At 38.2% G+C, this 26,993-nt stretch overlaps 1 protein-coding gene across 8 annotated transcripts in view; it reads right to left on the reverse strand.

The window, feature by feature from the left end:
* Window positions 1-26,993, reverse strand: part of LOC115449982 — a 40,258-nt gene that overhangs the window by 8,953 nt on the left and 4,312 nt on the right. For all 8 annotated transcript variants that reach the window (XM_037437938.1, XM_037437937.1, XM_037437935.1 and 5 more), the window contains exons 4-8: window positions 19,849-19,958; window positions 19,524-19,707; window positions 16,257-16,339; window positions 14,694-14,824; window positions 136-293 (exon numbers count right to left, since the gene is read on the reverse strand). In XM_037437938.1, coding sequence (XP_037293835.1) covers window positions 136-293; window positions 14,694-14,824; window positions 16,257-16,339; window positions 19,524-19,707; window positions 19,849-19,958 — 666 coding nt within the window. The remainder of the gene's footprint in view (window positions 1-135; window positions 294-14,693; window positions 14,825-16,256; window positions 16,340-19,523; window positions 19,708-19,848; window positions 19,959-26,993) is intronic.

Genomic DNA, 26,993 nt, shown 5'->3' on the forward strand with positions numbered 1-26,993 from the left:
TTTCACTCGTCACGTTGATATTATTATTATGTTAGATCTCATAATGCCACCTAATTCCCTAGCTATTTCGTTTGTAGGTACCTACAATGATACGTGAGGAGCGGTAATGCTGTGGTGAGTGTGGGTGTAACTCACGTCGATGTCCTTGTAGACGATGGGCGGGTCGCGGTCGCGCTTGCGCTGCTCCTCCTGGCGGCGCTCGTCGGCCTCCAGCTCCAGCGCCTCGGAGCTGGGCCCCGCTCGCGACAGCTCCTCGTGCGCGCTGCTCGCCGTCTCCACTGCTTCTGCCATGTCTGCGCCACACACAACCATTATTGTTACTATTCACACCACAAAAACGGTCACGTTTGAAACTACAAAATCTGAACTAAATTGATAGTATTTCAGAAACCTAACATAATAATTGAGCAGTTCGGATGAAGCACTTCTGTCATTGAAGGCGGCCATTTTCAAAGGTGATACGAGCAATCGGCTCTGTGGCGAATAGTCACTGTCGCGCTGGAATCTGAGCTAAACCAGGGAAAGACAAACTGTTTCTATCATAGAATGATTTCTTTTAAGAACACGAAATAAAGCGAACAGAAGTTCATTCCAAATTCCTCTGGTGCGTGGGAAATGTCCGCTAGAACGGCACTGCACTGGCGCAGCGCGGTCACACATCAGAACTCCGTATTGAACACGTAATAGTATATTCTTAGAGAGAAGTGTTTACAAAACTGTATTCTATAATGTAATTAATGTAGAAAGATCGCGTGTTACTACTTATTTTATTCAATATTAGTCATAAGGAAGAACGACGCAAATCGCATCGCCAATAAACAATGAACATTATGTCACAAACACAAAATATCTGATATTCCGCCGCGCGGGGCCATACGGAGTATGGTTTATTGCACCGTTCCATTTGATATTTATGTTTTTACGGCTGCTTCAGATTATTTTCTACGTTTGATACATCTTAAGTTTCAGTCACACACAAGCATGGATCCAGTTTCCAGGATATGGCGTGAATTTTGCTGAACATTTACTAACAACCCCTACAGCATTTGAGTTCTGGTTACAGGTTGTTCTTATTCCTGTCGGGCTGCAGTATGCATAAGATAACATTTTTATTTAAATTGCGTATATATGAGGCATTAATTTTTGTTTTAATGATTAAATATAAGCCTCCATGCCGTTGCGGTCGATGAATCAGTTTATGTTAGATGCTATGGATTCGGTTCCAGCACCGACATAATAGGGGACCGGACTCATTTTTGTTCTTTATTATAATTAAATATTTACGTTATATAAATTATAATACAGAAAGAATTATTTAAATCCGGTAAAAAATCAACAAGTTATAAGTCTTTCAATTTCGGTAGAAGGGTTAAGTAACAAGAAACAGAGAAGAAGCGCAATACCCACGTGTGACGTTATCGGGCATTACGACGCGTGCGAAAGAAAGAGATGAAGCGATATTCCCACTTCACGCCCACTTCGGCACATAGTAATATTTGAAATATGAATTACTGGCTCATTTTTTAACCAATTTTAATGCAGTTTTCGCAGGAGGGTTTCTTTTTCGTATTATTAACCATTACATATAGAATAATGTACAAAATCAAACACAGGACGGTCCCCTATTATGATGTACAAATAATTTTGTTTATGATACTAAAGTTTTTGTTGTGTAGAGCCGAATGATATTCATAGTTCCAGATACCGACAACCTTGTGTTTCACCTCGTGGACCACGTTCTTGTATGTTAAGGTAGGACTAAGACTGATCGTGGTCGATGGATGTTGGCATTTATTTATTTACATTATGACGCAACGAGAAACAAATGACAATTCAATCTAATGTATATTTTAACGGTGTGATCTAGAAAAAATCGTGTTTGCCATAAAAACAGCTGCTGGAGAGAATTGAGCCGCATAATGAGGAAAATCTAATCCTCGAAGGATTCAGGCTATACAGCGACTTTGCGCAGGAGCTGTGTAGCAATTTTGATTTAGTCACAATTTCTTTAGGACCGTCCATCAAGCACCGAAATGCATTGCGTTGTGTTTAGTCGACAAAGTAACGGTTCCTCGGGTAAGAGATAACATTGACACCCTTTCTTTAGTTTGAGACGTGAAGAAGTCCGTATACCCCAAAAATATATGATTATTTTCAAATTCACGATACATCACAACTGATATACAAAAATTATGAAGCAATCTTCAACCTTCACAAATATATCGTGCCTAAGTAACAGACACTGAGTACACCAAGTACCGTTTAGATCCGCGAGCACTAGTACCTAACTCACGTTACAAGCTTTTAATTGGTCTATTTTTAAGATGGGCAGCACGTGGCGACCGGCGCTGCACCGGCACGGAGCGTAGATCCTCGTGGACCCGTTGCACGTGTCCAAGCATGGGGCACTTCACACAACACCACAAAACACATTACACTTCAACAATTCACATAAACCCAAATAAATCACTGAACCACGCACCACACGACCCACTCCCGCGCACCGAAATAGCTTCCCATAAATACTCGTGGTGACCTATATCGTGTTCGGAATGGCACGCAGGCTGTTCGATGGTGGCCATACGAACCTGTGCGCTGCTGTGCTGGTGGTGATGTGCGGCGGTGGTGCTCGCCGGTGGTGGAATGGCGAGGAATGCGCGGTGTTGGCTCGCCGCCAGCGCCTGCCGCCTCGGCCGATGCCTCGCCGGTCGCCGTATTATATTTATAATTGCCGTTTGGGATCGGGCGGAAGTGTGATACGGGCTAGAGAGCTTTCACACCTACCACTAGGCGGATGATTTATGCAAATGCATCATCATCGCAGCAGTAGTCTAATGGCGGCGCAGTGCGCATGTGCAGCTAATGAAGCTCTTGTTGCAACTCTTTAGACGAGACAATCAACACTGATCAAACGTTAAATCCGCAATTGAAATTAGTACCCGATATGACTATAAGCTCACCCGCTCAATGGATATTATTGTGATATAAAATGTGTAATAGATACCTCATTTCTCACTGTTAAGGCGGTGTAATGAGCGAAACAGCGCTTTAACTGTATTTTTAGAACATCTATTCAAAATGTATAGTACCTACATATTATATAAAAATTTAAATCATACTTCTACAATATATTATTATTATCTCTACTTTGGTGGCTTCATTTTTTTATAATGTAGATATTGTTGCATTCATTTTATAATTGTCTTCCTAAAGTACACATTTTCATTTGCAACTAAAACAATTACATGTTGGTAGTATAAGTTTTCATGAAGACCGATTTTTTTTTAAAGAAATTATTCTATTGAAATGATTAAATCTACATAATATTCCCACCCTTTCCTCGTGCGTGGGAGATGTATGGAACGAATGTTCAAGGCCGTTTACTCGGGGGAAGGCTTTAAGAACTACTTACATTGCACGGAGTGTTTAGTGCATACACTGGGAATGGGAATCATACAAATAATATAACATCTTCAAGTCCGATCGTTAACCCAATAAATGAGAAGAGTAAATAAAGTTGTCTTTATATTACTATTGTTGTACTTGTTTATTCTCGCGATTCCGTCCGCGTAACAATCTTCTCTCTGGTGTAATAAAAAAAAACATTTTAAAAATATAAGAACCTCCCACGTGTGCAACCGCCCTAACCACAACTTGAACTATTTGTAAACATTTCTTCCTATTCATTTCATGGAAAAAATGTGAGTGATATCTGCATTTATAACAAAATTATTCTTAAACCTAAACCAGACCTAAGTTTAACATATAAGACGTACATAACTGATCAGTGAGTATCAGAAAGTTATCGTCTCGAAACTCGAAAATTGAAACACCCGGAGTGAATACTAATAGTTATTTTTCACGAATCTCCTATTAACATCACGTAAGTCTACAGCTTTGAATCCGGTAATTAAATAAAGACTGCGTGAAAATCGCAATTATAAAAAGAAAGAGAGCTTCCCTGAAGAGAATAAATGTAAACAATTCAACATCCACCCGAGACAGCTAGAAAAGAGCCCATTACCCCGTTAACGTTAGAAGCTTCCTCTAATGTTGGAGATGTTTATGACCGATGATGACTGACCACCCCGAGTCGCACTTGCTCGTTTAACCATTTTTTTTTTTTTGTAATAAAATGTATGAAATACGGCGTGAGGTGCGTATTCCAGCGTGAGTGAGGTGGGCACATGCGAGGTGCGACCCAGTTGCGATTCGTTCAACCGCCCGGAGCGGAGTTCGGCACATGAGCGGCCGGTCAGTCACTCGCCCCGCGCCACACCGCGACACGACGCGAGTTACGCTTTTTTTTAGTTCGTCAACTGTTGTGCCAATACTTCAATAAGCCGCGGCACTTCTTACTGATTGATGTTTTTGTTGAATGGGTACATTTATATTTGTTTAGGGTAACATTTGTTAATATGTAATTTAATTTGTTTTTGTGGCAACACGCCTCCACTTCCTTCTTCCTGTCACGGGCTGCCGGCGAGCAGCCACAATAATGTAGTTCTTTAAGTTTATGTTTAAGATATCAAATTAAATAACAGTGATCCGTCATAGTGGTTTTATTAACATGGTAGCAGAGCGTGGTTGCCTGCAAATACAAAGAAGAAAAGAAGATATTTTCGCAAATAAAGTGGAAACGTGCTATATATGCAATAAGCAAAAATGGCGTTTACTAAATGCAATGACGCAGTTATTCCAATATTCGACGGATCGGATTATAGTAGCTGGAAAATACGTATACTTAAGTTTTTGGAGTTTAAGAAATGTAAAGAAAGCTGCCATACGAATCAAAAATGATTCGGATGATGTTGCAAAGTGGGAAGAGATGGATATCCAGGCAACGAACTACATTTATAGTGCAATAAGCAACAAGCAACTCGAATATATATGCGACTTAGATTCCGCATGCAAAATATTGGCAAAATTTGATGAAATGTACCTGCAGAAATCATCGGCACTACAGATTATATTTCGCAACAATGTAGAAGCAATAAAATTATCGAACTATTCGCAAGTAAGTGTATTTTTGACGACTTTGAGAAATCAATAAATCAGTTAAAACAAGCCGGCGCGACGGTAAGTGAACAAGAAAAATTAAATTATATGTTAAAGGCCTTACCTCGTAATTACAGTCATATTGGAGATCTAATAGACGTCTTACCAGAAAAAGACAGAACTGTAGATTATTTGAAAAGTAAAATTATGTTAAAATCATTGGATAAAGAACCTGAAAAATGTAATGAACCATCACGCGACAACTCAAATGTTTTTAAAGCTCACACTAGTAGTTCTGCATCACCTAATAAAAACTTTAAATGTTTTACCTGTGGAAAACCTGGCCACATGCAAAGAGATTGTCGACACAGAAATGTTAACAGTGGTAGAGGAAATGGATTTATTAGATTTAATAATAATCGTGGACATCAACGTGGATCATATTATAATTCAAGAAATATTAGAGGAAGAACTTATAATAATAAATCCAGTAATGAGAGTGGTGGTAATAATTTCCTTGCAACTATTGAGAATAATAATGTTTCAACTTCAAGTAAAATATATAATATTGAGCAGTCTGGCCACTTAACTTGGTTATTAGATAGTGGTTGTACAGATCATATAATTAATACTGATGAGTACTATCATTCATGTGAAATATTACAACAACCTATTAAAGTAAAAGTTGGTGATGGAAGAATATTAGAAGCTACAAAGGTCGGAAAAATACAAACTTATTTTATGGTCTATGGAAAAAAGCCTGAAGTGGTTATGGCCGCAGCTTATTTAAAGAATAGAACATTAACAAATGGCACTATAGAAAGGAAGACGCCTTATGAGATATTTTTCAAACAAAGGCCAAGCATTGAAAATTTAAGGATATATGGAAGTAAAGTATTTGTTAGAACACCAGAGGAAAAGAGAAAATGTAAATGGGACAGGAAAGCCGAGCTTGGCATACTAATGGGCTATACAGATGTTGGATATAGAGTATTAATAAACAATAGAATAGTTGTAGCAAGACATTGTGATATAATTGAAGATGATGTAATGTGTATTGGTCTCGATGATAATAGAGAAGAGAAAAATGATAAAAGTAATAGCCAGCCGAATAAATTGGAAGAGAAAATTATAGAAGAGAAGAAAGAGACTAATGCAGAAGAAAATAATGAGAAAATTAATGAAGATTTGAATGCTGAAACAAATGAAAGTTATGATGATAATAAAGTAATTGAAACAAGAAATCGGCGTAAAATCAAGCCACCAACTCGGTTTGATGAAGAATTTGGTTATTATTGTATAACTGTTAACTATTGTGATGCTATGATTCCAGATAATTTTCAGGAGGCAATAACTAGCGATGAAGCAAAAGAATGGACTGAGGCTATGAATCGTGAGATGAACAGTTTGGCAAAAATGAGACCTGGAGACTTGTAAGTAAACCAGCAGACAAACAGCCTTTAGATGTGAAATGGATATACAGAAAGAAAGCCGAAAATAAATTTAAAGCTAGGTTAGTAGTAAGAGGTTTTCAACAAAAAGATTTTATTGATGATATATATTCACCCGTTGCTAAAATGCAAACTTTAAAATTGTTATTGTCTTATTGTTGTCAAAATAATCTTAATATACATCAGATGGATGTTGAAACTGCTTTTTTAAATGGTAAAATTTTATCTGAAGTTTATGTAAACCAGCCAATTGGTTATGATGATGGCACTGATAGAGTTTATAAATTAAATAAAACATTATATGGTTTAAAAGAAAGCCCTCGGGCTTGGTATGAATGTGTCAATAAGTTTTTAACTAGTCTTGGATTTCAGAGAAGTAAATATGACTTTTGTTTATATTTTAAATTGGATACTAATGTGAGTGTATACATTTTGTTATATGTTGATGATTTGTTAATATGTTGTAAAGATGAAAAGGTAATGAGTAATATTAAAAACAAACTGTTAAGTAAATTTACTATGAAGGATATGGGTAAAGTTAAAGAATACATTGGAATACATATTGATTATGATTATAAAAAGAATAAGACCATGACACTGAGTCAGGAATCATATATAGAATCATTAGCTAAGCGTTATAATATAATAAATACAAAGTTATATACTACACCAATGGAAGTAAATCTTAAACTAGAAAACTGTAATATAAATGAGAATGTAAAATATAGAAATTTAATTGGAGCACTTTTATATATTAGTTCAGGTACAAGACCAGATATATCGTTCAGTGTTAATTATTTGAGTAGATTCCAAAATTGCTATAATGAGACACATTTTAAATATGCTTTGCGAGTACTTAAATATCTTTACTTAACAAAACATATAAAATTAATTTATAACATGAATATAAATTCTGATATGTTAGATTGTTATGTAGATGCAGATTTTGCAGGAGATATTGTCAGTAGGAAATCAACAACAGGATTTGTAATTAGACTGTTTGGGAATGTAATATTTTGGAAATCAAAGAAACAAAATTGTGTAACAAAGTCATCTACATTTGCTGAATACATTGCGCTGTCAGAAGCTGTTACTGAAATTAAATTTATAGTTTGTTTAATTAATGAGATTTGTCAGAAAGATTGTAAACCTGTAAAAATATATGAAGATAATATTGGAGCTCAAATTATTGCTAAATACGGAAATTTCACAAAAATTCAAAACATATTGAAGTTCATTATCATTTTGTTCATGAAAGTGTTAAAATTGGTTTAATTGATGTTATAAAAATTGCATCTGATCAAAATATAGCTGACATTTTAACAAAACCATTGGGAAGTAATAAATTTAATAAATTTAGAGATATGTTAAAGTTGTTGTAAAAGTAATTTATCTTTCAGATGGATATTATGTTGAGATAAATATTGGTTTAAATTGTTTAATTAAAAGATTTTACAATTAATATGTTATACTGAAGGTAATGTTTATAGAGCTATTGTCTTGATATGAGTAGTGTATGATATGATTTAGTTAAAATATAAATGTAAGGAGGCATGTTGAATGGGTACATTTATATTTGTTTAGGGTAACATTTGTTAATATGTAATTTAATTTGTTTTTGTGGCAACACGCCTCCACTTCCTTCTTCCTGTCACGGGCTGCCGGCGAGCAGCCACAATAATGTAGTTCTTTAAGTTTATGTTTAAGATATCAAATTAAATAACAGTGATCCGTCATAGTGGTTTTATTAACAGTTTTTATTTAACGTTAAACCTGAACTTAAAGCTTATGCACATTGTTATTGTAGCTCGGTAATAACTGCGCTGTACGGTAAGTATATCAGGGCGCAGCCATGTTGAACAATAAGTTTCGCTATTACCTAAATTATGATGGCTTATATTTGGAGACCTTCCGGCCTAGCATGCGCACGACGACAAAATTTTGTCGACACTTTTTCTCGTGATTTTGTCGTTTATCTCTATATGTCTACCGACACTAACATGCGCGCTCATTTTCTCGATTTGTCACGAGAAAAGTAGAGAAAAATTAATGTTTTATTAATCTGTGGTATTTTTGTCTACAAACCCTAACATGAGCAAATAATTTTATCGTTTTTTGACACATGTAAACGAGATATTTGTCTTCTTTGATATTGTACGAAGAGATAAACCGAGAAAATTATCAATTTAATTTATTCGTTAAAACGCGATGGTGGTATCTTACTATAGTAAAATAATATCGATATACGACAAACGAGAGGCGTGTAAAGTGGAAAGAAGACATATTATACTTAATTGATTTATGATATCCCTTTGCTACAAAACGAATGGCATTGTATATTAAAGAAAAGTTTGCTCCCGATTTGGAGTCTCAAGCCAAAGGCATAGCCGTCCGTTTAAAGGTAATTGAATATATTTATTACATACTTAATTACATAAGTAGCTGAGTTTAATATCAATTGAAGTATTTTGATTTATAGATAATGGAATCATTATTATTTTTTTTAGGTGAGACTCGTGAATTTTACGTGCAAGGTATGTTAGGGCTCTTAGATTGTACCCATATAAAAATATTACCTCCTAATGAGCCACAAAGTGCACAATATCAAAAATGAGGAAGGATGCCTGCGACACCAAGGTTCAACTGGTAATGTACTATTAATTAATTATTAGAGTTAATAGAAATAAAAATGAATGTACTTTGAGAAATATCTTCACAATTAATACATAGCGTGTTACCTTTCATAAAAATGAAATTAGTGTGCCAACTAATGAGGTAATAAGAGCTATTTAATCAGATTAATTGCAGTTTTAATTTTGTTTATTTTAATACTACAAATACAAATGAGTAACTTGTTTTACCATAATGTTTTGCAAAACTAGTACCTATATGTTACCAAAAAAAATGACACATTATGGATTCAAACAGCAAAACTCTTAATGTGAATGCCAGGTATCGGAGAAGATACTATTACTATGCAACTTAACAATATGAACAAACAATATCTTGCTTTATATCTTTATTAAAAACTTCATTTACACTGATTGTATACTGATGGACTTAACAATAATGGATATATGGTTATACACTGTTTCAAATAATTGTTTGACTATATTATTTTACCACCGGTACAACTTCACATTATATTACTATTGTTAAGCAACTGTAGGTAATGCAGTATTTTATGTTACAGTGTTCCAATGGAGGAAACTATTATAAATGACCATCATATGTGAGAAGAACCTGTACAATTATCAGTACCTGCAAGTGTCTCACAAGCAGGATGACCTCAATTATAATAAATAGATATTTTCCTATGTAAATAATGTATATTTTATTATATTCACATTTTAAATATCAAGATAGTTTTCATTATTACAACAAAATCTTCTACACAAATTTAGGCAACAATAGAATATTTCATAATAACTTGTTATACAACAAATTTCCTACAATTATTGTAATGAAATACTATGAACACTTACAAGAAACAGAAATTGCACTCTCAAGTAATTGCTGCAGTTTACTTATATTATTAATTTCCTAAACCAACAGAACAAGAACACAACAGAACAGAACCAAATTTCCTAACATACAGATGTTTTATCTAGTGTATAAATAAAGATACCTAACGAAATATATATACATGATATTAAGTATTTAAAAATGTAGTGTTTCTTAAAAAACTGGTTATAAAAATACATATTTTCATTAAAGTATTAAGTTCAAACCGAGCAACTAAAAACTTTTTGGGAGTAGTATTTGGTAAGCTCTTCAACATGGTGTTGACTGCTGGGCTGGGGACATTCCAATGAATGTAGAGGCACTTGATTCACGGAACTAAAACAAAAAGAAAATATATACTTACTTCATATTTTAATAAAAACTAATACTAAAAAACATCAATTACCATCAAATAAGAACAAACTTGAGCTTTGTGGCTGCAAAGTTCAACTTACAACATTGGTGTTTTGCTAATAAGGTTATTGTTTCACTATACTTACATCAATTGGGTATTTTGTGAGGCCCAAAGCCACAGCCATCTCCTTCCCGATTGGACTACTGATTCCATTAGGCATTATGGTACATCGTTCTCACGGCGGGGCGTAGTCACCCGAGGTAAAAAGTCCGGCTTGGGCACCATATACTCGTACAAATAATTGTCTTATTAGATTTTATTTGATTTGTGTCTTGTTACTTCGTACTCCAAAATAGGGCGGAGCTGTTATTTTGTTTTAGAATCCTTATTATATTGTACAATATTATTATTAATTTTGAATTTGTTTACTTATTTACGTCTTTTATTTACATTATGCTCTTTGTTATGACATAAACTGTCACATAAAACGTCAAAAAAAAACTAATTGGATCATAGATCTATAAAAATTGAATGAACTAAAACCATTGTAGCTATATTAGAAAATAAAATGTTTAGAATATATATTTCAATGGGCAACATCGGTTTGTCTTCACGAGTAAACTTATGTCTTCAACGAGGAATTTGTCGATCATGGTGCGCATGTTAGAGAAAACGAGATATTTATCGACATCGACAATTTGTCTACTCTCGTTCTCGAGATATCTCGTGATGCGCATGCTAGGCCGGCTTCGTCTGAAATATATGGTTGTTTTCTTAACTATACGTACAGAGGTCGCTATTCAAACGGGTAAAGTTATGGCAACTTCTTCATTGTAGTTCCAAAACGTACTGAAGGATTCCTACAATAACTGCGCACTATCGGAGCTACGTAATATTATGTTGAAAAGAGTTTATTTAAAACCGAGTAATTGGATTATATGTCGCTAACATTAATATCAGCGCGCGTTAACCGTGCGAGTTGTGCTGACAAACAGTGACGGGCCGCGATTAATACTGATCGCAAGTCACACGCGGCACGCTCCTGAAGTAGCTCTCTTTTCTCAAAAATGAAAGAAAAAATTTCAACATAGTCTTAGGTTAATCAGTTTTTTCATATGATTCTATTCTATACGATGTTTTTGATACAACTGAATGCCGAGATTAGCTAATCGATGACAGGCACTACGACTGCACATAAAGTACCATCAGAAACTAAACATCACAGAGCAGTTAGCTTGAACTAGTCACGCTGAGATATTACTTTTTTCACAATTATAGCTGTTGGTAAACAACACATCGCTTATAGTTGTCCGCGGAGAAGCGCGGCGGCTCACGACGCGGCTAGTTGTTTATCGATATCTACCTATATATTTCTTCATCATCATCATATTCAGCTGCAGGATGTCCACTGCTGAACATCGGCCACCTCCAAAGATTTCCAGATCGACCTATAGAAAGCGGCCCGCATCCAGCCACCTCCTGCGACTATCATCGCTATCGGTATGTGCCACTGACTATACTTTTACTTAATGTGCAATAATTACACTGGCTACAATTATCTTCAACTAGCTTTTGCCCGCGGCTCCGCCCGCGTTATAAAGTTTTTCAGGCTAAAGTTTTCCGTTATAAAAGTAGTAGTTTCCCGGGAGCCTCTCAAACTGTCTCCATACCAAATTTCATCTTAATACGTTGGGTAGTTTTTGAGTTTAACACGTTCAGGCAGACAGATGCAGCGGGGGACTTTGTTTTATAATATATTTTTTAGTACTTTTTAAGAGGAATAATCCCGTCATACATCATTGTTGCATAACTTTAATCGTTTACGCAGCGCACGCAACGGAAGCTCTCAAAACTAATAATTTTTCCCCGTTTTTGCAACATGTTTCATTACTGCTCCGCTCCGATTGGTCATAGCGTGATGATATATAGCCTATAGCACTCCAGGAACAAAGGGCTATCCAACACAAAAAGATTTTTTCAGTTCAAACACGGTAGTTCCTGAGATTAGCCATTACTGCTCCGCTCCTATTAGTCATAGCGTGATGATATATAGCCTATAGCACTCCAGGAACAAAGTGCTATCCAACACAAAAATATTTTTTTCAGTTCGATGTGATAGTTCCTGAGATTAGCCATTACTGCTCCGCTCCTATTGGTCATAGCGTGATGATATATACCCCATAGTACTCCACGAACAAAGAACTATCCAACACAAAAATATTTTTTCAGTTTGAACCGGTAGTTCCTGAGATTAGCCATTACTGCTCCGCTCCTATTAGTCATAGCGTGATGATATATAGCCTATAGCACTACACTAATAAAGAGCTATCCAACACAAAAATAATTTTTCAGTTCGAACCGGTAGTTCCTGAGATTAGTCATTACTGCTCCGCTCCTATTGGTCATAGCGTGATGATATATAGCCTATAGCACTACACTAATAAAGAGCTATCCAACACAAAAGAATTTTTCAGTTCGAACCGGTAGTTCCTGAGATTAGTCATTACTGTTCCGCTCCTATTGGTCATAGCGTGATGATATATAGCCTATAGCACTCCACGAACAAAGGGCTATCCAACACAAAAAGAATTTTTCAGTTTGGACCGGTAGTTCCTGAGATTAGCCATTACTGCCCCGCTCCTATTGGGTATAGCGTGATGATATATAGCCTATAGCACTCCACGAACAAAGGGCTATCCAACACAAAAATAATTTTTCAGTTTGGACCGGTAGTTCCTGAGATTAGCCATTACTGCCCCGCTCCTATTGGGTATAGCGTGATGATATATAGCCTATAGCACTCCACGAACAAAGGGCTATCCAACGCAAAAAGAATTTTTCAATTTGGACTGGTAGTTCCTGAGATTAGCGCGTTCAAACAAACAAACAAACAAACAAACAAACAAACTCTTCAGCTTTATATAATAGTATAGATTCCGACCCCAACAGAGCTTGCACTCTGTTTGGCTGAGGCAAATAGATAATAGGGTCCTACCTATACATATATTATAGACGGACTTCCGCATATAAGTGATCTATTAGTTAGAATATTTGAAAGGAATTGAATTAAGACTTTTTTTTTTAATTGAATTAAAAAAATAATAAAAAAGACGGTATTTCAATAAGTATATTTAGTTTCATACGTACTGTCGACTGCAATGTGTCTCTGTAATAAGATTATTATAGGTGTTGACACACGGCCGAGGTACGTACTCTCTACCACGCACTCGCTCGAGCCAGACAGCTGGATTAATCGACGCGGTTTGTGTGAAGTTTATGTGGGCATTGTCGGAAAATAACTGATTGGGGAAAAAATAACATTGAAACACATGCGTAGTATAGAAATACATAGGTACATGTGTTCTTACAGCGCCATCTAGCGGACTTTAGTGTAATTAAATGATACACAATAATATCTGTTATAACATGTAGAATTGTGTTATTATAATTTTGCCATTAAAAAATTACTAATAAATACGGTTACTGTCAATATTCAATATAATTGTATCAATAACAAACGTTATATTTTGAACATTTTTATTTACTGATACTAGATGGCGCTTGCTGTCTAGTGCTTATGAATATTCTACCTTTGCTCTTAGTGTAAGGCCACGCTATAGTTAATTGCTCGCGTTTATTAGCCGCGTCATTTAGTAATTTAAACATATCAATGCAAGCGAACGTGCGAATGATTTAAAAAACCGCAACTAGTTACAGAATAAAACCGTGTATAATGTAGTTTGCATGTGGCGGTTACCGCTCGCTGTGTTCCTGTCCCATTCTGCCACCGGTTGACGTCTGATTGCAGCTATGTCTTTAACTGATTCAGGGCCCAAAAAAAGAAAAGAGGTTTCTAAACGTAATGGGTGCACATTAAACAATTATCCGGCAGCGAAAAACAACCAGGCTAAAAATCGTAGTACAGCATTAGGCTTATATTATAATACCAAGACCAGTTCGAATTATAAACTCATTTGTGTTTAGCTCAGTTCTACGGGATGGAAGGCCGAAGCAAATGCAGGTTTTCAGTACACATGTTCCAAATACTCATTATAATTTGAACTATACAATTTAATTATAATATATTTTTGCAGTGTTATGCAGATATAAAATGTAATGTAATCTGTAATGTTGACGTTACTACTGATATCGCCCATATTCCATAGTACTTAACAACCTTACACAAAGGTAACGTGCCATTGAGTGTACCTCACGACCACCTAGCGAAATTGTGCTGGCGCCTCAGACAATTTATACATAAAGGCCGCGCGTTGTATGATCTTTTCTTTCTGCTAAAGTATAATATAAGCAAATATTCGTGCACAAATTTATAAAAAAAATAGTAATCTGCGTAAAACAGTTCGTCGAGTGTGTGAGGTACTTACCCTCGTCCCCGGGCAGTGGCGGTGCGTGGTCGCGCAGGTGTTTCTTGCGCTTCTTGTCGCGCTTGCGCTCCTTGCGCGCGAGCTTCTCGGCGAGCGTGCAGCGGCGCTGCTCCAGCTCCGCCGACTGCAGCCTGCACCGACAACACACCACGTAGCCTTATATCAACTACAACTACTTATTACTTTATAGTATAAACTTTATACTGATTCCGATACTTATATTTCTCTACAATTAATTCAAAAAGTAATTTTCTTTTTCATGAACTGTCATTTTTAAAAAAATTCCCAATTGCAAAAAAATAGTTTGATTGATTCGGTAATTTGTGTTCGCTCTTAGATTAAAATGATAATTATAGGCATTATCTTTTCATATGTATAGGGTGTCCTATAAATGGCAGGAAAAACTTAAGGAAAGATGTCTTGAAGATTGCTCTATCAAACAAAAAAAAATGACCTTTATAAATGTGTAACTATTTTCCCGGTATAAAACTTTTTCTATTCTTTTTTTTTCTGTAAATAACTCGGAAGAAGCGTGTTTACCATATCCCATAATTATTTTATTGAATATCATTTGGAAAAATAGAAAAAACAAAATATGTTAATTATATTACACAACTATGCCCTTCAGTGGTGGAAAAGAAGAATAAAAAGGTTTAAAAGTTTCACCTTACTACTTGTTCCAATGAAAAAAAAAGACATATTTAGACATCTCTTAATCCATATTATGTCGAAAGTGGGAATATTATTCTAATACAGGATTATTTTTATAACTTCCTTAAATTTGTTATCCCATTTATAACTATTAACTGTATTCAATTTTACTATTAACATATAATTATTATTATTATTATGCATTTCATAAAATTGGAATTGTTCGACGCACATCATTAAAGATGTAACAGTTTCATTAACTCTTGTAGTACAACTAACTACAATTAATGAACAAATCAATGCATCTTGTAGTATTTATTGAATCAAATAAATAGAAACAAAATAAGTTTAGAAAGGCTTTCGCGTGTGGTCTCGTGCGCGTGCGCGTGCGCCTCCGGGTGTGGCCGCCGCCGCGCCGCGCCACCCGCGCCGCCCGCGCCACGCCGCCCACGCGCGCCACACGCGCCGCACCACGCGCAGCGCCGCGCCACACCCTCTGCCACACCACGCCACTACCACACCGACACGCCACGACTCCAACTACGTTACCTCCGATACAAGTACCACCACATCAAGGAGATTTCTTGTGCTACTACTTACAATACATTTCTCAAATGACCAGTAACATTGATCACCAAAATATACATAAAGCCACAATAGAATTGTGCACTCTCCTTGGTGGCCAAAATACACATGTCAGGCACCGACCCAGATCGACTTTAGACATTCAGATCGATATTCCGCAGTTACCACCTAGTCCTATGTCAACTGTGGGTATAGTTAACCACTCGCTTTCTAACAGTTGTTTGATAGGCGCTTCTACTGTTACTACTACAGTACACGTGACTACTATTGTTGTCATTGTCAAGACGGAAAAAAGTTAAAGTAAGTATAGTTATAACACTGGCTCACCTGACTTCGTCTATCTGGTTGTTGAGCGTGAGGTAGTCGGGGCTGTCCTGCCGCGCGAGCCGCGACCCGTTAGTGTACAGCATCTGCACCAGCACGAGCACCGCATTACTACACACCACTAACTACTTATACAATACTATGAACTAAAAAAGAGCGGCCTGCGCATCCATTTAGTTAATCCTTCTTAACATAGCGGTGTCGTTACTTAGCGGATGTAAGATGGAGGAGAGACGATTCACATCACCGTGTTAATAAACACTCGAAACCACGATTTTTTGACCATATTCATTCACTGACTTCAAACAAAGGTCGTTTTCAATTCGAATTTTATTTGAAACTAGCTTTTGCCCGCGGCTCCGCCCGCGTTATAAAGTTTTTCAGGCTAAAGTTTTCCGTTATAAAAGTAGTAGTTTCCCGGGAGCCTCTCAAACTGTCTCCATACCAAATTTCATCTTAATACGTTGGGTAGTTTTTCAGTTTAACACGTTCAGGCAGACAGATGCAGCGGGGGACTTTGTTTTATAATATATTTTTTAGAACTTTTTAAGACGAATAATCCCGTCATACATCATTGTTGCATAACTTTAACCGTTTACGCAGCGCACGCAACGGAAGCTCTCAAAACTAATAATTTTCCCCCTTTTTGCAACATTTTTCATTACTGCTCCGCTCCGATTGGTCATAGCGTGATGATATATAGCCAATAGCACTCCAGGAATAAAGGGCTATCCAACACAAAAATATTTTTTCAGTTCAAACACGGTAGTTCCTGAGATTAGCCATTACTGCTCCGCTCCTATTAGTCATAGCGTGATGATATATAGCCTATAGCACTCCAGGAACAAAGTGCTATCCAACACAAAAATATTTTTCTCAGTTCGATCTGATAGTTCCTGAGATTAGCCATTACTGCTCCGCTCCTATTGGTCATAGCGTGATGATATATACCCCATAGTACTCCACGAACAAAGAACTATCCAACACAAAAATATTTTTTCAGTTTGAACCGGTAGTTCCTGAGATTAGCTATTACTGCTCCGCTCCTATTGGTCATAGCGTGATGATATATAGCCTATAGCACTACACTAATAAAGAGCTATCCAACACAAAAATAATTTTTCAGTTCGAACCGGTAGTTCCTGAGATTAGTCATTACTGCTCCGCTCCTATTGGTCATAGCGTGATGATATATAGCCTATAGCACTACACTAATAAAGAGCTATCCAACACAAAAATAATTTTTCAGTTCGAACCGGTAGTTCCTGAGATTAGTCATTACTGCTCCGCTCCTATTGGTCATAGCGTGATGATATATAGCCTATAGCACTCCACGAATAAAGGGCTATCCAACACAAAAAGAATTTTTCAGTTTGGACCGGTAGTTCCTGAGATTAGTCATTACTGCTCCGCTCCTATTGGTCATAGCGTGATGATATATAGCCTATAGCACTCCACGAACAAAGGGCTATCCAACGCAAAAAGAATTTTTCAATTTGGACTGGTAGTTCCTGAGATTAGCGCGTTCAAACAAACAAACAAACAAACAAACAAACTCTTCAGCTTTATATAATAGTATATATAGATAATATACTTCCAAGTCGGCCCCATAGAATACTTTTTCAAAAACGGTTCAGGACTTTAGTTTTTAAACTTAAATAAAAAACCCATTCAGTACTATGATTTTTAAACTAACTGAAATAAGTATGTTATCTAACAAACGGAATTGCGGATTTTGTTTTCCTGTGATTTTTAGTGGTATTTTTGCGTGAGGTTTTGTTTGTCAATCTTTAACAGACTCTACATTATATTCGCTGTGTGACGGCGCCGCTATCTTAATTAATCTACAACATACAATTATAGTCACAATAATTACATTATACACTGAGATATACAACAAGTTCAAAAGCTATAAAAATAAAAAAAAAAGGTTATTCAATATATTATAGTACATTTGGGGTATTAAATTTAAAAAGTAAAATATTCAAGGCGACATACAGTAATAATAAATGTATTGCAATAAATGACATGACGAGCATACTGCTGCCTGATGGGAAGCGATACGACCGCACATAAACAGTAGCAATACTTTACAGGAATTTGAAATACAAAGTACTGCGTGACTTTCCACTGCGCAGTTCACCCTGAGACATGAAGTAATTACGCTGGCTATCAGTCCCCAAACCTGAACACACTGCCCCTTAACGATACATAAAGATTTTGCCGTGGCGCCTTTTTACACGAGGAAAAATTTCTTACTGGAGGGAGGTTCTTTACGGCATAATGTCAACACTCGAGAATATAGCCTTATCTGAACGAACATTGGACCGAGTCCCTAACCCTATGGAACATCTTAGTTCCACATACCAACCAAGACCTGGGGTGGTCTTCTTTGGCGCATACGAGGCGAGCCCAGGGTATCTTATTATGCTAAAATAGCTGCGCGGGACCTACCTAGACGGTCCCACGCATAAGGAACACCTACCACCAGAACAATCATTTTCATTATCTTACATCGTAACTGAGTCACTACTCGGTTATGAAGATTATAATCCTTGTGTTAAGCCATCTCCTAGTTTGGTGTGTTGAATATTTACCACGTTCACAAATAACCCGTGCAATTATGCGCACTATGTCTAAACTATTAAGGTATAAAGCAAGTACAGATTCTACAACCAAGCAAATAGAACAGCTGGACTGAGCTTAAGGACGCGAAACTAACATAGAGCACCACAAGGCAGAGCAGAACATGTAATAATATAACATACAATTTGCAGACTATACATTTTATCAAATGATTACAACTATAACGCTATGCAATGTTCGACGCGTGCCTTCTTATTGCCACGAGTGCCTCGATAAATCACTCCGGTTCAAACAGTACAGTTCGAATCGCACAATCGGATTTCACTTCCTTTGACAAGAAAATACTTCTGACCAATCACAGTTCTCTCAACTTACCATATTCGGATGTGATTTGAATCGTACAGTTGAAATCGTAGCGATTTATGGATGTGTGGTCTGTATAAAGGAGGCACAGAACAGAGAGAGAGAGAGAGCGGCCGACTCACGCGTCAGTACTGATCGCGGGACGGACCCGCCGCGCCGTCCGCCGCGCCGCGCCCGCGGCCGACACTCTGCGAACGCGACAACTCATACACGCACTCGTGATTACCACACACATGCAACGCTCTCATCTATAAGATCATATTTAACTAATGTGTCCGTATCCAGTAGGTGTCGGAGTATGCGGCGACAGACAGGTGGTACCTGGTTGGTGGAGTCGGGCAGCAGGTTGGCGAGCAGGCCCTGCAGCGCGGCGCGCTGCGGCGCGTCCAGCAGCTCGTCGGGCTGCGACAGCACGTGCTTGGGCACGCGCGCGCCGCACAGGAACTGCGCCACCTCGTCGCTGAAGTGGTTGCAGTTGTGCTCCAGCAGGTTGTACATGCCCGGCCTGCATCCACACAATTATACTTCGCATTGACCTTACGCAACGGCGTTATACAAAATAGGCTGATTCCATGAAATGGAACTGCTGTCAAACAAGAGTCATGAATGCATTACATTATTGGTTTTGAGGTAAGGAGACACTCACGTGTATGTGGTAGTGGCGAGTCCCTGCAGGTAGTCGACGAACACCTGGAACGGCACGAAAGTCTCGCCGAGCCGCTCCACCTTGTGAGGCGCGCCCAGCTGCGTCGCGCCCTGCAACATGCAACAACATCGTGTTAATGGAATGTTGATGAATGATGAGGAATATGCATAATTACTAAACTAGACAATACTACGTGCATGTGGAATATAAATAAATATTGTATTGTACCTCTTTAGAAATACCGACATGAGAGTAATTTGTGGGACGTAACTATTGCACATACAATCACAATCAACATGAGCCATAGCGTTCATCGACGCTCACCAGAATTAAGCTTAACAGGTGTTTGAACTTGTTGGACTTTTTACAGTCACTGGCCGCAGCAAAAGCATCACTAAATATTTTTAACGTCATAGGTTTATTAGTGCTTTGGCACATAGTGTATAGTTAGTGTTGTAACGGATATAGTTTATCCAGCGGTGACATTAGCTGCGTCATACGTCTCCTGTGTCCTGTACTGTGGACGGAAGGCGTTTGCAGACGGGACAGAGGAGGGGCGAGGGGAAAGGGGGAGGGTACCAACGCGCGAAGCTATTTTAGCCGCCGCATGTGCATGCTCGTTATGAGACGATGCGCCGCACTTTATTATAGAAATGCAAACGTTGTGATGAAATATTTACTAATAGACATTATTCCTGCGTATGTTTATGTTATTGCGACGTCTGTTGGATGGATATTTTGGTGCTATTTCCCGTATAATCCCGTATGTGTTCACCATAGGCATATTGTTAGAGATCCTCCTACTCATTGTGCCAAGCGATTTGTTTGAGCGGCGGTGTGATTGATTGCCATCAAGCGACCTAGTTGCTTGAAATTCTATGTACATCATAGAGAACCTTGCGTGCAGACAGTGTGCTGCACCGACCAATCAGTACTATTTTGACATCGCAGCAGGTCGTCAGCGCTGAGCAGGCGGACCGTGACGACGCCGTGTTCTGACACGCTGCAATATTTGATTTATGTTCCAGTTCTATTTCAGCTCCACTCGTGTCTATTGCACTTTGTTTTAGTAGCCGCTTGCGAGGGCTGAGGGCTTTATGGCACACATAATAATAATGCGCTAGTCATTTGTTGAGATCCGTGAACTATATAAACATTACAAAAACAAGATATTTTATATTTCTTTGAACACCTGGTAATCTGTATATGGATACCTCATAGACTCACTAACCCAAAGTGTCCTACCGAGCCATACCCAAAACCTACCTTGGGATCTACAACCTACGAGCCTTACAAATTTGGGGCTTACAATAGGATACTATAAAGGATAGTCGAACAATTACAACTGTTCTTTTCGATGGCTCATGGATTCTTGCAGTTGAGAAAACACGTGCAGTTCAAGCGACATGGTACATGGTGACGTAGCACGTAGCTGTTTCACTACAATCCCAGGTATATATTTATGGAGCGCGGCGCGGTTCTCGGAACAAACCGCATCACGACGCGACAGCGCGGCGCGGAGATGCAACTCATAACGGCTCCGCTACAACACGCCAGTACAGCGGTAATATTGCAGTTTTAATCACACATACTATGCGAAGGTCTTTTATCCTCAATAGCATTACTTCATCGAGAAATATCTAGTATCAGTCCCTAAGATAATACGTATAATGAATATGTAGGTACATAATATGTTATATAAATTGTATAGGAGGTACAACGATCAGAGACTTATTTCGATCTAACAAAATTAAAAAATATGCTGTGACAGAAATAAATATTATATTAATAGACAATAGTTAATGATATGCGATTGTTTTTGTTGTTTGTTTAGATATTCATGGCTTTATTATATTTAGATAAAATTTATATTTTACGTCTTCTGCGATGGCACAAAAACGTCGTAAGCTGCACACTGCCATCCGAGCTGCTCGCACTGTGTAAAGAGTCCGCTATACTTTACGACTATTATATTTGTGAGAATGTTATTTAATTTATATGATTTAAAACATGTTATATTATAATAAATGTTGCCACAACGACGCGAAGCGAGATCAGAGTCACGGTCTCGGCCGGGCAACGCATGTTTGTACCACTTGCACGTTGGGGTGTTTACAAATAACGACCTGACTACGTCTAATATTGTCGGATTTTTATTATATGGTTACTAGTATGTTACAAAAAGTATTATATTATGTGTAGTAGTAACAAATAGCTATTTCCTTCGTGGTTACGAGAAAATAATAAAATTCTCTTTAAAACTAAATGTACAGCTAGGCTATAAGCAAGGTTTATGCCGAAAGAATGCAGAGAAGGAGAGCTCCACCGCCCCAGCATCGAGCTAGTCACGATCACCATTTACCGCACACAAACGGTAAAAAAAACCGGAGTCGCTCCAACAAGATGCTTTCCAAAACCTTTGCGTGACGAGTAACAAATGCTTCCCTAAATTTGGCGTCTGTTAAAGACGCAACGCTAGTCAACATAATATTTGCAATACCTTGGGTTTTTCATTATGGCCAGGGTATCAGTCAGTCGTGTCTGGATACAATAAAACTGCACGATCTTCACGTTGGCCTAGTGTACGATGAAAGTGATCCAGAAACCTAATTGTCAAGCAGTCGTCAAACGTGGATCGACTCCAAACGAAGCGTGGGTGGATGCCAATGCAGATGTCCCGCATAACTCCAAGTAAATGTAGACGTAGCACACTATGTACAGCGACGTACCAAGTCTCGGAGTAAAGGGGAAAGGTCGTACTCTGCCTATCCGATGCATTTTAGCCACATATGTGCGAACCGTACCGTCTGCGAAATCATAACACATAGTTGTATTGCCTTTGATCTTCGATCGTAACTATCCTCCACGGTTGACTTTGCACTTGGACTAAACGTTGCTTACTATCAGGTGCAGTGTGATCACTTGCTCTGGCGGTAAAATCTACTCGACTTTCTCAATGCGGGCAAAAACCTTCCCTCATTTAGTTTCAACGCTAGTCACTGGTCATCTATTGTCATGGGCTTGTGGGGTTAGTGTAACCGAACAATGTGGAACATTGAACCCGTTACAAGTTACGCCACTTTCAATAAAAACCGAAATGCCGCACATTAAGGAAATTCGGGAAAAGGTGATTTGACGTGTTTATCGCCAGTCGTTATTTTGGCGACGAGTGCGGACCGAAATAGACACTGTTTACTAAACGGTACGTGTAAATCGAGCCAGTGAGCGAAGACCTCCCTGCACGGGTTATTTTGTTTTTTCGTTAAATGATATGACCAACTTTCCCCCATACTTCATAATAAAAACTTCAAGAACTTCAATACATAATATTTCGAATGCCACTGTCTATGCAATTTGACAAAGCCTTTGTATTGTTATCCTATGACATTAGTTAAGTTTTTCAACGTAGTATAGGTTCCTACTTTATACTCAGGCTGCAGACAGCGTTCTGGATTCAGTTCTCAGATCGAGCAACTTAAATTAGTTTAAATATTTAGATTTCATAAACAAACACAAGAACATTTTTTGTACTCTAAATACAATAGGATCGCTATGACACCATTCAACGAATATAACGTTAGAGAGGCTAAGATGCAATAGTTCCCCCTCAATCTAACTCTTCCGAGAAAAACAATTGGGGGTCAATTTACGACGGTTTGGTAAATATTTGGCGCATAATGTGCTATAAATACCCGCGGAGCACGCGCTTATGAAAGGTATCAATGTATTAATACGTGTCTAATATTACGCGCGGCGACCGGCGCGACACACGCGGACAGCGAGCGGCGCTGACGTGTTGCCACTTGCCTCTCGTGTACTTTGATGCTGCGGGTGTGGTTCTTGTAGCTAAACAATGGATACTTATCAAACACTTGTAGGTGAAATTTAAATAAAATACTATCACTATTAAATTGACAAATAAAAGTATGCCATGACCCTCAATCTAAGTCACCAAAAAGTAAAGTCTATATTACAGACATTGTATTTTATACGAGCTGACGGCGCGCTTCAAATGCAAACACAACGCGCAGTAAAGACAGTGGAGTCCGGACCTTAGTACTCAATACCTTAATATAAAACACCACGCGCACCAAAGACAAACCCCATACCATAAGCACAGATCCATAAACGAAAAAGATGATGCTACGGCCAATTCAGCTCATGATTTTATTAAGTTAATAGTAGTAGGTACCAGCTACGGAACTCTACTAATCATGACGCGATGTCCTCTTGGCCATTTTTTTCTTATTTTACGAGATTTATTATGACGGCTGGCGGTTTATTGACGGCGCTTGTATGACATGTTAATGGACCGTGTAACGTGTTACTGTCGTTTAGTTCCACATTAAAAAAAAAACGACGAAAATGAAACATAATTACAGATTTACAGAGCAATTATTGTTTGATGGGAGGATTAACGCTGTGCTAACGTTATTAATTATAGTCATATTTTCTAAAGTATTAGTCACGTGGTTAGAGTACAGCCGTGCTGTCGCCGCGTAGTTCTGTTTCAGCTGGAACGAGCCGCCACGAATCGAGTGATACCACTTTTGTCATAATTGGCGTGAACCTTTGCTTTTAGTACAAGATCCCAATAACATTTAACTTACTTTATCTAGTTTCCTAATGAAATAAATATTAAAGCAATGTAAAGAATATGTACCGATGGTGCCGTCCAAAATCCTTGCATAGCTAATGCATAATTAGTAATGGTATGCTTCTAGATTTCCGGTTACAGAAATACGTTATAAAAATAACAAAGCAAAGGAGATACAAGCGTCAAATTATACCGCTGTCTGAAGCTGCAGGTGCGGAAGCTTCGATCACACATAGCAAATTATTTATAGTAATATATACGAGTACACAAACATAGGTTGAACAAAAGCATTACTACTGTGTTTCTATCGGCTCGCGCTAGCACTCATCGGCAGGTGGGTGGACAGCTAACTGCCGCAAACTTTACGACCGGCTGAGCGACATATATGTGGCCTGACTAAGATTTTTCTTTTACATGATTTTAAAAAAACTATTTCCTGCTTAAGAAGAGAGACAATTTTGTTAAGGTCTTTAGTCAGAGTTATCACTTTAAGAACTGGAGCCTGGGGAATTAGGTTATGATCATATTTTGGAATGTACGCAGCTTGGAAAGTCTTCAAGAATGGTAATTGAATGGATTGTTTTAACATTAGACGTAGAACATGAGAACAGAGACGCGACATTATTGTATATTTTAACATACAGCGATTAGGTTCTATAGTTTGTACTCAATACATTATCTTTCAAACTACGCAATCAAAAGGCGGTAGGCCTCTTTTACACGCATTTCTCTGGGAACCATTTTGTGTATTAATACTCCCCAGGAGGTGTGGACAGTTGTGCTCCGTTTGTGAAAACACAAATAATCGTCAAAGAAATTTACGGAGCCGCACTACCCGCAATTGTTTACAATTCCAAGTTGTGTGTGGCGTTGCAATTATATTTCATCATCATAATCATAATCGTCAACATTATCTATGGGGATGCACCGTTAGCTCTGTTGTGCGGGCGCGTGCGGGCGCGCGCTGGCCCACGCGTTCTCCAGATATAAACGCGCGCCATGGCCCGTTTCTCACGTATTCAACATTCCTCTTCACGCATTTTTCTCCTACACCGTTGTCAAAGTATTACGGAATTAAATTATATTAAATGTTACCTACACGTAAACAAAGTGCCGGCAGTGCGTGCGTCACGCGCGTCGCGACGTGCGGACGTGTTTACGTGGCCGCGGTAATGCACGCCGTTTGTTCAGTTTAGTGGCGATAAGTGTCTCTCGGTACATGCCTACTACATAGCGCTGCTGGTGTGCCGAAATGCATTTCCTCTCAGCGAGCACTTGCCGAGACGAATAAATCTCATATTTTAAGAGTATCTCAAATACTTCGGCTACTTTTAGCGCGTTAATTGTAAACTTTGTAACCGACCACACATCACCGGTATGTTGTTGGCATGCCATTCCTGTGGATTGTGCCGCCAAAGTTGAGTGGATGTTCGGTTCTGGATTTGGCCAAAGCGACGGCTAAATCACGTCCTAACCAGTGCAGCGGTCCCGGAGTTTGCTTCATCCACCAATGTTGTTATGAAGCTGACGACGGACGTTCATATCATTAAGCATGATGACGTTGACTGAAAAATGCAACGTCGAGTGGACTACAAACCGCTGGTCGAAAATACGCAAAGTGTTGACTGACTTATGGAATTCGAAAACCGAATTATACTCATTGCGTACCTACAGTAAGGCGTCTTGTTGAATGGTGCTGGAAACTCAAAAGCGTTTTCGAAATAGCATGTCGTCGATATGGTATGTACGATCGTACGCCGCGTTGAATGCACCACGGGCCTGACAGCCGGTAAGGATGACATATTGTCACAACAGACGACGAGCAAATTCCTGGAGATGTAACACGTAGTACTAAAACCGTTTAGAGTCGCAATAACATTAGTCTGTTTGGCTGACGCCGCGCCCTCGCTGCCAACGTGCTGCGTCGAAGTTGTATATTACTCATCAATTATAATTTCTCGTGATATGCCCGCATATGACAACTAATTTACGAGCTACAGAGATATTCCCGACATGTGTAGTGCGCGTAATGAATAATGACACTAAACAATGGCTCCTAAAGCATGAACGAACACCTTCTCATGTGTGAATAGTGACAGGAACGAGCCGCTCGCCTGATAGTAGCTGATTTTAAACAGAAGGAATATTAGCGTAAAGTTTGAAAAGCACCCTGGGTCTAAGACATCTGACTAATATTATGATCTTATCTTACTTACTGATATTATAAATTCAAAAATTTATAAAGAAGTTTGGATATTTATAAGAAGTAAACACAGGAACACCAGAAGGGATTTGGTTGAAGTTTGGCATACGGATAGATGGATCATCCTGGATTATCACATAGCCTACTTTTTATCACGGTAATTTACTTCCATCGGGAAAATGAATAATTATATAATCTAATTTGTTACATAGGTGGCACTGGTGGCGTACTTCGGTTTGGTTCACTTCCTACTCGTTCTTTAAATTCGAATACATCAGGGTTGGCATACTGCTTGATGGTAAAATAAACAAATCGTAGTCTGTACTGTAGTTTTCACTAACATGT

This window comes from Manduca sexta, chromosome 12 (assembly GCF_014839805.1).
Source record: "Manduca sexta isolate Smith_Timp_Sample1 chromosome 12, JHU_Msex_v1.0, whole genome shotgun sequence".
Classification (NCBI taxonomy): Eukaryota; Metazoa; Arthropoda; class Insecta; order Lepidoptera; family Sphingidae; genus Manduca; species Manduca sexta.